At 34.4% G+C, this 13,969-nt stretch overlaps 1 protein-coding gene across 3 annotated transcripts in view; it reads left to right on the forward strand.

Annotated features, from left to right (window-relative positions):
* The window catches only part of LOC149065845 (mitochondrial 10-formyltetrahydrofolate dehydrogenase), a 121,287-nt gene extending 110,788 nt beyond the window's left edge, over positions 1–10,499 (forward strand). For all 3 annotated transcript variants that reach the window (XM_089254056.1, XM_089254055.1, XM_089254057.1), the window contains 5 exons: positions 2,446–2,519; positions 3,367–3,458; positions 6,852–6,957; positions 8,835–9,034; positions 10,306–10,499. In XM_089254056.1, coding sequence (XP_089110182.1) covers positions 2,446–2,519; positions 3,367–3,458; positions 6,852–6,957; positions 8,835–9,034; positions 10,306–10,361 — 528 coding nt within the window. In that variant the 3' untranslated portion in view covers positions 10,362–10,499. The remainder of the gene's footprint in view (positions 1–2,445; positions 2,520–3,366; positions 3,459–6,851; positions 6,958–8,834; positions 9,035–10,305) is intronic.
* The last annotated feature ends 3,470 nt before the right edge of the window (positions 10,500–13,969 follow it).

Here is a 13,969-nt window from a genome sequence, read left to right on the forward strand (position 1 = left end):
TCGCACGCTGACACTTGTTGATGGCCCAGCATTTAAATCTGCAGCAATTTGCAGAAGGGTTGCACGTCTGTCACGTTTAATGATTCTCGTCAGTCGTCGTTGGTCCCGTTCTTGCATGATCTTTTTCCGGCAGCAGCGATGTCGTAGATTTAATTTTTTACCGGATTCTCGATATTCACGGTACACTTGTCAAATGGTCGTACGTGAAAATCCAAATTTCATCGCTACCTCGGAGATGCTATGTCCCATCTCTCGTGCGCCGACTATAACACCACGTTCAAACTCACTTAAATCTCGATAACCTGCCATTGTAGGAGCAGTAACCGATCTAACAACTATGCCAGACACTTGTTGTGTTATATAGGCGTTGCCGACCGCCGCGCCGTACTCTGATTGGTTCCATATCTCTTTATTTGCATACGCATGCCTGAACCAGTTTTTTTGGCTCTTCAGTGTATTGGTGTTGGTTTTATTCAACCACTTCATTTCAGCGGAGTATGCGGGGATTGAAATCAGTTCTGGATTTAGGCAGGTGCGAAAGGTGCAGCCGCACCAGGCCTCTAAACTTTAGGGGCCGCAAAACGGAATAAAAAGTAATAATTTTAGTAAGTTACATTGCGACCGCAATGTAGGCGTTGCCGACCGCAGCGCCGTACTCTGATTGGTTCCATATCTCTTTATTTGCATATGCATGCCTGAACCAGTTTTTTTGGCTCTTCAGTTTATATGTGGTACACTTTCTTTACATGTACATACCCAACAAAATTGATATTAAGCACGTAGCAAACAGAGTTAGCTAGGACCCAATGAAGTTGGAGCTCCATTTCTTGGATGGCTGCATCAAGGCTATTACAAAAGTCACAAAAAAAATAAAAACACTCACCAACTTGGTGCATGCCACAGCTATAAAATCTAAAGGAAATAATTTACTTTCATATTGTAAAAACTTTTCACATTCTCATCCACATCAGATACTTCTGCAATTGCATACAAAAACATCAGTCTAATCCAGAGAGGCCTCCTTATCAATGTTTCCTTTAATCCCTGTGGCTAAAAGTCCTTGCACATGCCTAGACTTTCTGCTGCAGGAGAAATTCACTTCACTATATTGCATATGGTAGTATTATTATAGCGCATCAATGACATCTCTGAACCATATGGTAGTCAACATCCTACCATCGCCATGAAGGTAAACATTGCTTTTATTTTATGTATAAACACATTTCCAGACATTTTTATGTAAAAACATATTGCACATATTTATTATAACATTTTCTTTAACTGAGGTGGATGACAACCCACTGCAGGGTTTCCACTGACAATCCATGGGACCCTTCATGTTACTCTATACAGATATCTACATTTAAACATGACAAAACTTACAAAAATCAAGAATTTATAGGAAAAATAGATCTCCGGTCATTTTCACCGGCATTGGTCCTTTTAGGTAAAACGGAATGTCGTCCTTCTAGTGTTAACTTGGCCAGCTATCTAATAGCTTGATAATGCAAGTCTTGAAAATTTTTATATAACCTTTGAATATTCAATTAATTGAAAGGGTAATTTTTTTTCAAAGGTTTTAGTTTATTTAACAATGGCTTCTGAAGTTTCTCAAGGAAAATAAGATGTTACATAACACAAACATAAACATGAAATTCTGCATAAATTTTGTCCAGACTAAGCAAAAGAGATAAAGCCCATTGCTGAGAAAAAGCCCTTGGAAAGGCACACTATTATTCCTGTGGGGCATCTCTGCGAAACAAAATTTAATATGTTCAATACAAATAAACCTAATCCTAACCTAAAATACTCACCCTAATCAGTACAGATTAATTTTATTTTTTTATTCTCATTTCGGGACGCTTATAGCAATGCCCTTTATTATCCTGATGTTTCTTTTGAGGTGGTTGGTGTCCTCAAACATCTTCACGTGATGAATGATTTTTTCATGTGCCAACATTGCGCTTTTAAAAAAAAATGAAATTTTTCACTAAAGAGAGACCTAAATGCTTAAATTTTGCCAGTTTCTGTTCTGAAGTGGGGGAGAGTGCGGTAGCCCAGGTTGGTATGTACTCGTACCAAGAGGTTGATGCACCAACCTCTCTTAGTGAGTATTAAAAAAAGGCTGCCGTTCCGCAATAAATTGTATGTCCTGGTCTAATTATCCCTTGTGTGCAGAAAATGATCATGGTGGGACAAAAATTATTTAAAATATGATCGAATGAAGGAGGATTTTTTTTCTGTCACAGAAGAATCATACAAGCATTTATTGCTGCAACATTTAATATGGAATGAAATATTATCATTGGCCATCTATTTTTTTTCGTATTAGCGATCTGTTTATAGTGTTTAACCAAACATTTAGCTTCAATATGATCACCTTTTTTTCAATGTTACTCATAGTTTAGAAAGCTTTTTTTTTTTACTTTTCCAATGCTTCCACAGGTTCAGGAAACAAAGAAAATGGTTGTTGGAGACCCTCTTGACAGATCTACTAACCATGGTCCTCAAAATCATAAGTAATTTTTTTTAAATGTGAAAAATATTAAGTCAGGGTTATTTTGAAAAGGATTAATTAATTTTTTTCTCACAATCATTTGGTTATGAATATTTTTTTATATTACAATTTAAACTAAATTTTTATTTTATTTTTAAACTAGTTGAATGTCTGTGAACAAGTAATCAAAATGAAATTCAATATATCATATCATGGCATATATCATCGTCTCATTAAAGAAGAAATCAGTAATAAAGACAGAGGAGAAGAGGAAAAGATTTTTTCTTTTTTTATTGCAAAAGAACATACTTGAGGGAGGGGGTTAACCTCTTTCCCACCCACTCCTTACGTATGGCAATGATTTCTATCTACTGATGATCTACTCTTTTTTTTAATAAGTTTATCACCCTTAATTTATTTTAATTGCAAGTGGCAATTTGTTTTCTTTCCATTGCCAAAAACCTGTTAGCCTATTCTATGTGCATATTCCAATTTTCTTTGTGACCCTGATGATAACAACATATTAAATAATATGTCAATACCATCATATATGTCTTGAACTTTGGTGGCTCACTTATGATATCCAAGTATTCAATAATCAGAAATATATATTTAAAGAGTTATAGATAACATTTATATAAATCATAAATCAAACAAATGTATGAATGAATTATGAATAAAATGAGCTCATGAAAAATTTATAGGTTAATGGATAGCTTATGCACACAAACACATGAAATCTCAAATTCATTATGAAAAAGTTCTCTAGGGACAAAGACCTTTTACTTTTAATCTGGTATTCATATTTGAGCAAATGCATGTGTTCAATTTTTTTATTCTCACATCTCTTACTAGTGTTCCTTTTCTAGAAAACACTTGGAGAAATTGATCAAATTTTGTGAAATCGGTGTTAATGAAGGTGCTACACTGTTACTTGGAGGAAAGAGAATAGAGAGAAAAGGTTTTTCTTTATTTCTTTTTTTAAAGCTATGAGTGTATTGGTTTTTATACAACCACGCAATAGGTTTTGTGTGCAGTATGATTTTCCCATATGTACGGTAGGTATCTCATTCTCAAAACTCACAATCATAATTATCACATATTTATTCTAGCTTATTTTCTGATTGATCTGCATGCAATTGATTTTCCTATAATACCTATTGTCCACTGAATTAAGGGAGGGAAGCATCAAATCCATTGGTAATTTTAGATTAAATAGAATAGATTTCGAAATGAAGTAATATTTGCATATTTCAAACACACCACGTGACAGATGACCCAAGTAAGTAAAATAGTGAAGATTAAATATCTCTACCCTGAGGTATAACCACTATCTCCGTGTAATTTGGATTGTGAAAAAAAGGGTGGGGGGTCAGAGTGTTTCAATTCCCTGCAGAGGCCTGAAAATTTTCCTTCCAAAAGTTTTTTTCTGCATCACATTTATTCATATTTTTTTATGATTTCATTATCTCTTTGAATTGCCTATGCTATCTTAATAACTTCTAGGTAGGCATATATGATAAATCTGGTGATTTTCCAAGTCATTTTTCTAGTGTGGCTTATACACCATAAGGGCATTGAAACAATGACTTGCATAAGTGAGAATTTTGTTTTGAGCTGCTCCTGGTAAGATGATATCAGTACTCAGGAAGAATGAAAAAAGTTTAGGAAAATGAAACAGAAAAAAGTTGTAAATAAGCTGTCGACCTGAATTAGTTGTTAATTTGAAAAATTGACCTTTGATCAGGGGTGGCTTGAAAGTTGAAATTTAGAGTGTTGCAGACTAGGCTATCTAAAAGATTTTGGGATATACATTTAAAAGTATGAAACAAAAAATTTTTTAATTACTTTTTACACTCACAAAATTAAGTTTTGAATTATTATTATTTTGAATTAATTAACATGAATTTATATCAGAAAATGTACTTCACATGTCATTAACAGCTGAGGTGAGTTCAATGAAAAAGAATTTCAAAAATTAAAATCTATAAATAACTCAACCAAAAATATCCCCTCAAGTAGGCCCGCAACTAGGTGAGGAGAGCAGGAGGGTCTGGACGCCCTGACATTTGGGACATCCTGACCAGAGGGGGCGGAAATTTCAACCTTTAACCTCTCCTTCAATATTATAAAGGGAGTGCCAAAATATGTACTTTGCCCAGCCAACCAAGCATCTAGTTGTGGCCCTGCCCTCGAGGAAGCCAAAGCATCTGAAATCCGCTTATTGTATAAAAGATAATATAATCTATGACAAAGATAATATAATCACGTACAATGTAAGAAATTGTCAATTTAATTACTGGTAGTACAATATATTGTCCCCTGCATGCCAAAAGCATGAATGTACAAATTTTTCTTCTGATTTATTCAGTTGGTTGGATACCTAATTTTGATATCTAAGTTGTGCCTGAAACATGAATGTGTATGCCTATTGAAACACATTATAAAACATTTTAGGAAAATAATATCCATAGAGTAACATAGGTAGAGTAAACATTCAAAACGTCATCAGACATCATATTTTTTGCTTTCTACTTCCAGTTCACATAATTAATTTTTTCACAATTTAAAAATGGAACTTTAACAATGTTTTTTTGCTACACTGCATATCACAGCTGCTGCCTATGGCGCTGATATTGGTGAGTTTTGACAAAAATTAAATTTCCATAATGTTCATTTTTCTATATATACACACACGCTCTTAAAGAAATGTAGTGACATAAATGCATAAGTGGCTCCTCTATATCTGTCTATGCAGGGCTGCAAATAGATGCTTGGACAGCCGGGGCAAGCATGCATTTTGGCGCCCCTTGTAATGTTGAAGAAAAGGTAAAAAGATGAAATTTGTGCCTCCTCTGGTCCAGCATTAGACCTGCCTGCACTACCACCCCCCCCCCCTCCAGTTGCGGCCCTGGGTCTATGCACAGGCAAGAAAACAAAGGTGGACTATCAAGCCACACCTTCTATTCGAAGAGCTTGTATCCGATAAATCTTGAAATTTCATTTTTTGAAAATGGACAGTTTGCTAAAACTTTGCGGCACCTTGACTCATACCAAAATTATTCCTGAATGTATGGTTGACTTAGGGGACAAAAATACTGCACAAGATGATCAAAAGGAATTGGAAGAAAGTGACATTAAAGAAGGCTGAACATGCTGTAAAAAATCATCATTTTCTGGAGCAAACTGGAAGATAGGGCCTGAATTATTTGTGGCTGTTGCTTTTGTAGATGATGCTATTTTTAATCGATTTTTGTTAGTTTTTTACAAAAAGAAACGTGTTAAATAAACATTTAAAAAATTCCTCTTTAAGGTTTCTCTGGTGCTTCTAAAAATATTCATACAAGACTGTTGTTTAAATGTTTCTAAAAGTGAAAAACTTGCAAGGAAAATTTGAAATATTGACAAAGGTTAGCTTCATTGCTGCGGTTTCTCATTATCACAGCATCAATGAGTCTATAGTCAAATATATCAAGAAATAAGAAAGTGAAATTTTATCAGCCATTGCTGTAGCTACACCTGCTACTATGTAGCCCTCATTCACATGTCTCTCATGTTTTTCTGTGGGTGTGATAAAAAAGAATGCAAGTTATGTATGGTATAATTTGCACACTATAGCTGCCATTATTTAATCTGCAAATGCCAAGAATTAGAAGACATGTTCATTTTATGAGCAACATAGCAAATAAATTTAACTGGAATTTAGAAAAAATGACACACAGACATTATGTTGTTCTTTTGAGAGAGAACCTTAACTCACTGTCACTGGAATCCCCCCACTTCTTCTTCACAAAGCAGATACTGTAAAAATGAGGTGCATAAAGAACAAAATTTTAGGGTTTGTATTATTCACAGATTTGTGTTTTGCAGATATTTTCCGTATTTGGGTAAACCCCCTAGAATATAACCCCCATAAGTATGGAAGGATGACAGTGTGTGTTCGTTCCATTCAATGGGCACACATAAACCACTGATCGTTATATCAATGTCCAGGATGTGCTAGCCTTTTGTTATATAATTCCCAGCCTGTAACATTGTGCCCGAGTGGCATGGTGGTAAGATGCTCGTCTACCATCGTGAAGGTTGTTGTCAGGGTCTCGGGTTCGAACCGAAGGGAGGGTATAGATAAGATATTTTCCCTAACGAACTCGAGGCGACCACCGATAGACAGCGCCTTCACTTCCAACCCATCTCACTAATGGCAGTAAATTGCAATATACCGATATGGCCAGAGTTGGTGTTTGGTGAAGTAGCCTATAACATTGCTTTGTTTTTGTTTATTTAAATCAATGATGTTATCATTCATAACTAATAAGTATCATGCTTTCTCATTTGCTGCATAAATGTGTTATAGGTTACTTTTTTGCTCCAACAATATTTGCTGATGTTAGAGATGACATGTACATTGCAAAAGAAGAATCGTTTGGACCCATCATGATTATTTCAAAATTTAAAAAAGGGTGAGTTTCTCCATTTTTTTTAATGATATTGTTTTTATTGGTACAACATTGAATTTGTGCCTATCACTTGAAAAAAGGAATGATTCAGGGATTCATAGTAGTTTTATATTACAGCTGAATTCTCTGTAATGAATTTGAAATGAATGTGGAGTGCTAACTTGCACATTTTCAATTTTTAACAAAAATAAAAATTATAATCAGAAAAAAAATTAACTTTAATTTAATTTTTCTATATTTAACTATATGGATTGATGCAAGTGGATAATATAAGACAATACAGAGACATTAATTTTCATTTTCGTGATTGAGAAGATATAAATAAAAAGCTGAAATTAATTTTATTGCATGGATATCCACCTCAAAAGTGGGTCTGGCTAATTATTTTGAACTTATACTTCAAAAATCGAGAATGCAATATAATTTTTAAAATTATTTTTATTTCGGAAAACCCTACTAAATTTCTGCATTTCTATGCTAAAATCGGCAATTTTAACATTGATCTCTATGGGGGATCATGTTTGCTTGCACCGAGTCACGTGATCTTCCGACGAAAGATGTTGGGCAACACCTTTTTCAGCACTGCCAAGGCAGAGACCACTGACGTCATGCTCCCTCCAGTAATATAAGCTCGATGAGTATGACATATGATGAACTGTCCTTTGACTCCAGCAATGATCAGTGACAAGCTCAAGTTAAATTTCAAAAATACATAACTCAAGAAAGCCTCTATCTGCTAATTGGTCCTTTTCTCTCTCTCTCTCTCTTTAAAAAAAAAGCTGCTGTTTGGGGAGGGCTCATCACAGCCATTTTGGTGTGGACTATATTTCAGATTTTTTCCTACATTTCAAGCGTTCTATTTTTTAAATTGTAATTTGTAATCATTGTACTGAAAAATATACGATTCTTTAAGTTTTGCATGGAAAACCACACTATAATATGAAAGAGAATTTATATCATTTCTAACATAGAACATCTAAATTTTTATCAGTACATCATGGATATGGTACTGATATTATTATTTTATTATTATGATTTTATAGTACATCATGGTCATGCTACAATAAAACCTGTCTATAACTGGACAGATTTGTGGTTCCATTCAAATGTGTCTTAACCTAAAAAAATTATCTTCCATTGAAATTTATAGGTAACAACATTCTTCATTGAGTAATTTCGGAATATAGGTTTTTTCACCACGTCACTGTAAATAACTTGGAATCAACTTAAATCATGTATTAAATTGATCATGAAGTGAAGAAATAAAACAGCTGTACATTCTGTAAAAGAGTGATTTTTAATCTTAGAGTCTGTTTCATTTTCATAAAAGAAATCAGGGTCGTCATTTCAACTTTTTCCAGGGGAGGGGGGAGGGAAAACATGTACTCAATGTGTGCATATATATATATATATATTTGTATACATATATACCATTTTTAGTGTATTTTCAAAAGCCAGGTGGGCAACGCTCCCCCCCCCCAAATGATGGGCCTGAAAGAAATCATTAGATTTTTCAAATAAACTTTTAATTATTAAAAAAAAAAAATTCCAATAGTTATATAACCAATTTGGTAGCATAGGTCTAGGTTTGGGTTTGGGTTCCAGTTCAGGCATGAAAGTTAGAATCTATTTAAGTACTTATTAGGTTTTTTTACCAGTTCTCCTGGATAGATCACCCAGATCTCTTGAGAGAAGATTTAAAGAACCCATATAGAAAAAAATAAATTTTGTAAAATTTACTGTTAAAAAAATTCATGTATGAAATGAATTTAATTTGATCATGGTAGAGTCAGATTGATAAATGAAGATGGTTACAAATGACTTGACACAAAACAGCTCAATATATGTAATTAATTTGTATATTTTTTTCATCCATACAGAGATGTGAATGGAGTTGTTAAGCGAGCCAATGCAACAGAATTTGGATTAGCATCTGGTGTTTTCACAAATGATTTATCTAAAGCAATGTATGTAAGTGAGAAAATAAATGCAGGAACATGTTTTATCAACTGCTACAATAAGACGGATGTTGCTGCACCATTTGGTGGATTCAAACAGTCTGGATTTGGCAAAGATTTAGGTAGTATAAATTTATTTATAACATGTAATACACTCAATCAGAATGTCAAACACATACATTCATGGATGATCTTGGTTAACACACTTTCATTTTTCCTTTAAATTCAATATTTGTCCCAATTCACTGTGCATCAATAAGGAAAACTGTTTTTTACATACTGATCAAGTATGTAAATGTGCCAAGCTTCTACTGGCAATACTATGAAAAAAATCAATATCTTTCCAAAAAAAGAAAATCAGCATCTTCACACATCATCCAGTTTTCTGTATACGAGGCATGTTTTTTTAAGTAAGTACCGTTTTGAAATTCTGCCACTGTAGCACTGTGATCGGCATTTCGCACATGCGTGCTGTGTACCTATATCTGTTGGCAACCCACAGACGCCATTATGGAAACATTCGACCACGTTTAAGTTTGTGAGTATTTAAAATGCCTCTGCACATTAAGAGTGCCTCCGACTGTGAAATACGCGCTGTGATTCGTTTTCTTAGTGCTAAAGGCACGAAAGTAGCTGAAATTCATCGTGAGATCAAGTGTATGGAGGAAACATTATGAGTGATGGAATGGTACAGAAATGGGTTAGAGCTTTTAAAGATAGCTACACAAATGTTCATGATAAGGAACGAAGTGGGCGACCTTCTGTCATTAATGAAGATTTGGTGCAGAAAGTTGATGAAAAATTGAGGGAGAACAGATGCTTTACAATTTCGTCATTATCTAATGAGTTTCCTCAAATTTCCAAAAATGTTCCCTATGAAATTGTGACCGAATGCTTAAATTATCGAAAGTTGTGCAATCAAAAACAAAAGGCGTATGTTGAGTAAGGGGATCGTTTTGCTTCATGACAATGCCTGCCCACATGTGACTAATCGAACCAAAGATCTCATCGCCTCATTCCACTGGGAACAACCTGATTACCCTATGATTGCAGATGTTCCTGCATTTGACGAAGCATCTGGGTTGTCAGCGCCATCACGACAATGATGAGGTCAAAACAGCCATGTTGCAGTGGTTGTCAAATCAGGGCAGACTTCTATGAGAATGGGATTCAAAAGCTGGTTGTACGATATGATAAATGCCTTAATATTGGTGGAAATTATGTTGAAAAGTAGATTAACATACAGGCTTTCATGTAAAAAAAAATTGTTAAGGAAAGTCAACTTGTTTTCTTTTTATTTCAAAATGGTACTTACTTAAAAACACACTACATATTTTTCAGAAAGAATTATTATTCAGTATCCACACTTACATTAATTTTCTTTTATTTTCAGGTGAAGATGCTCTCAATGAATATCTACGCACAAAAGTTGTCACCATTGAGTATTAAAAACAGCTAGTCAAACAGAACTATCATAAACTGAAGGAAAAAAATAAAATCGAAGTGAAGATCTATAATGTTAATATATTGTAGATGTTGTGTATCATATGTGATCATTGAAGAAATTAAAACATCTCTAAAAAGTTATTTCACTGAGTCTTGATTTCTTCCTTCTACACACAGTTAATCCCGTTTATAAAGTTTTTCAAAAAATTGCATTAAAAAATAAAGTAAGTGAAAAATCTTGATAAGTATCATTTAGACAATTTTTTCGCCTACCATTGTTTCTATATGTAACTTCTGCTTTATTTACAAACATTGAGACATATTGGTTTAGTAAGAAGCCACTACAGTAATCCTGTGTTTTTAGGAGAGTATTCGTTGAGCTATAAAAGAGGAAAATATGACTACATGTCTGCAGAATTTTATGTATTTATATGGGCTTTTGTGTGAACTAACTTCCAGTAATTGGTCTGTAATCTGGTCTGATACGTGCCAGATATATTACAATTGCATTATATAATTATAATTTTTATCTCTTTGAATACTATATGGTGTTTGAAATGGTTAGGGGCAAGTTGAACTATTTTGTTGTTGCAACTGTCGAAATTAAAGAATTTTCATATACAAATTTATTTTTTTTCCCTTGAAACTTGAGTTTTTCTTTTCAACTCGTTCTGGCTTAAAATGTGTTAAGTGAAATCGAATGCTATTACTGCATGGCTTTCAGAAATTTCAATGGTTAAGGAAGCGTATCTATGGCAAGTGTGACGTTGTGATGGGCGACATATTTGGATTATTTCAAAGGAAACTAATTATCGTGTAAGATATTCTCCTTTGCAACGAAATGCTGTAAAAATTAGAGTAAAACTATTTTAGAGAAAAATGAAGGTATTTTGGCATTTGCCGAGTGAATACATTTTTACTATACCGTTCAGTATCATACACGTAAAAATTTCCAACCTCTTTCGACGCTCTGTATTCATTCTACGAACCGGCGTCGGTCCGAGACATGCTGATACCGTTGTGCTGCTGGGGTTATGATTCTCTGATTCATTCGGCACTAATATTCAAACTTCGGCAGATGGGTTTTGATGGAAATTTTATTTGTTGGATGGAGAATTTCTTAGCTGAACGTATGAATTATATTAGCTGGAGAAACTATGTATCCAGCCCATTTCTCTTTCGCAGAGGCATACGTCAAGGATGCGTTATTTAACCGTGGTGTTTTAATATTTATGTCGCAGATATTATATCCATCATAAAAGATATATTTTTATTTATGCTGATGACATATATTTATATTGCAGTGGTAGTGATACATCTTCACTAATTCGAAAATTACATAGGAACTTTGACAAAATTTTGAATTGAGGTAGATTATGGGGTTTTGAATTTTCCACAGAAAAATGTGCTTTTACACTTTTCACACAACGCCGCAACATTGAAATTCCTAGTATCATTTTTAATGACTCTAGGCTTTCATACATTGCCGATATGAAGGTTTTAGGAGTATTTCTTGATATGAAAATGTCTTGGAAAACACATAGATTCCCTCACAAAACGTGGATCCAAACTTATCAATATCTTGAAACTTATAGCTGTAAGATTACGTGGAGCTCCGATTCATAAACTTCTTGCTATTTGCTCTAATATTATTAAAGGTTTTTTGAGTTATAGTATTTTTTATGGCATACTGCATCACAAACTCAATTGAAAAAATGTGCAGCATTATATCACTCGGCGTTTCGCATTACAACAGGACTACCTATATCAACTCCTATAACTTTCCTACTTAGTATATGTGGACAACCCCCTTTTAATCTCTTTGTTTTGGTCGATTGTTTTTGAAGGCTAGAGTATCTAGTTATGGCATGATTTTTCTAATTTTTGCAAACGATGGCTGATTTCTAATAATTCAGTTATTTCTCCGATCTCATCTGAAATTACAGATTTTATAATTAATAATCACCTTACTACTCTGTTACAAACACTGACATTTCCAACTCCTCCTTGGAGTAACTCCAATATCAGGTTTCATATTGATGATCATCCCTTTCAATAAAGTATTTACGATCATATGATTCTAATATTATTTTATCAACATATGACAGCAAACTGGTTGTCTAATGTTATCATAGCTACAGATGCATCCAAAGCTTAACATACGTCGGTGGGAATCTATTGCCCTAATAATAATTCATGTATACAAGCTTTAGTTCATGATTACTCCTCCGTTTTTACTGCAGAGTGTCTTGCTATTGCATATGTAGCTTCCAAACTCATCTGTGAGAAACGTAATTACATTATTTTTACAGATAGCAAAGCATCACTTTTTGCTTTGAAAAATGTTAATCTCCGTTCCCATTCTGTAACATTATTGACACATTCCTGTCTTGCACACAGGGTTTCGGAAGTATTTTTGACCCGTGGGTGCTCACACTGGCATAAGCGGGGGGGGGGGGGGGACCCCAAACCTTCCCCCCCCCCCCCCGCTTTGAAGGATCTCAAAAATTTTAAATGTATTTGTAAAAAATGTATATATAAAGTGAAAAAATTAAAAATACTTTTTATTAAATTTTATAATTTTATTAACTCATAACAAAAGGCTGGACAAATCTCAGGTGCCAGGTCACCATGGCGTCTAAAAAATTGGAATTGGTGCCAAATCTTTTTTATTTGTGATAAAATATTTTTTATTTGAGATATATAAAGATAATATTTGAAGACGAAGGGCAGCAAAAAATTATCGGAAATTATGTTAGCGTGTCTGCTAGCATTCAAAGGGGTCTCTAAGTCTTTGGACAAGTCAAAAAATGAACTAATTTGGACCATTTTGTCGGAGAAAAAATTGCTTTATTCCTATTTTTTTTTTTTTTTTTGATTTATAATACCTTTGTACTGTAAATAAATTGCTCATGAATGCATTTCATAATGGTACTAACAACGCCACATTAAAAATTTAAAAGAGATGTCAGCAAAATTGTAATTTAAGAGTACGTGACAAGGAGTTTCCTATAATAAACAATAATCCTAGCTTTTTTACCGATACCCCCCAAAGCAGAATGTGCCAAAATCTGCGACGTACGTCGCAGAACAATTTGGAAGAATTTTAAGAAAAAGTGCAAAAATGCACTATTACATGTATGGGGATTTTTACCGCAGATCAGCTGATATCTCGTCGCAGAACAGTACGAAACATTCTGAAACATTCTACTTTGGGGCCGATACCTTTAATTCGTATCACCCCCCCCCCCTCCCCTCCACAAAGCAGTATATGCCGAAATCTGCGACGAACGTGGCAGAAAAAAAAATCAGTGCTACTGCAGAACAATCTGGAAGAATTTTGAGAAAAGAGTAAAAACACTGTTATGGTTGTTTTTACTGCAGAACATTTCCTGTCAGCCGGGGGATGGCTTGTTGCAGAAAGTGCAAAACGTGTTCTCGATCGACCCGGCGCGGTGCCCTCTAAGTAGGGTGATTTTAGCGGTTTTGGTGCACAATAGGACTGCGCATTTGCTGCGCATCAAACAATAGGGCTCCCCACTTGCTGCGCATCAAACAATAGGGCTCCCCACTTGCTGCGCATCAAACAAATGGGTGCTTCGCACTTGTTG

The sequence above is a fragment of the Pholcus phalangioides genome, unplaced genomic scaffold (assembly GCF_987345545.1).
Source record: "Pholcus phalangioides strain wild (caught in Gottingen) unplaced genomic scaffold, Ppha-v1.0 ptg000039l_1, whole genome shotgun sequence".
NCBI classification, from domain to species: Eukaryota; Metazoa; Arthropoda; class Arachnida; order Araneae; family Pholcidae; genus Pholcus; species Pholcus phalangioides.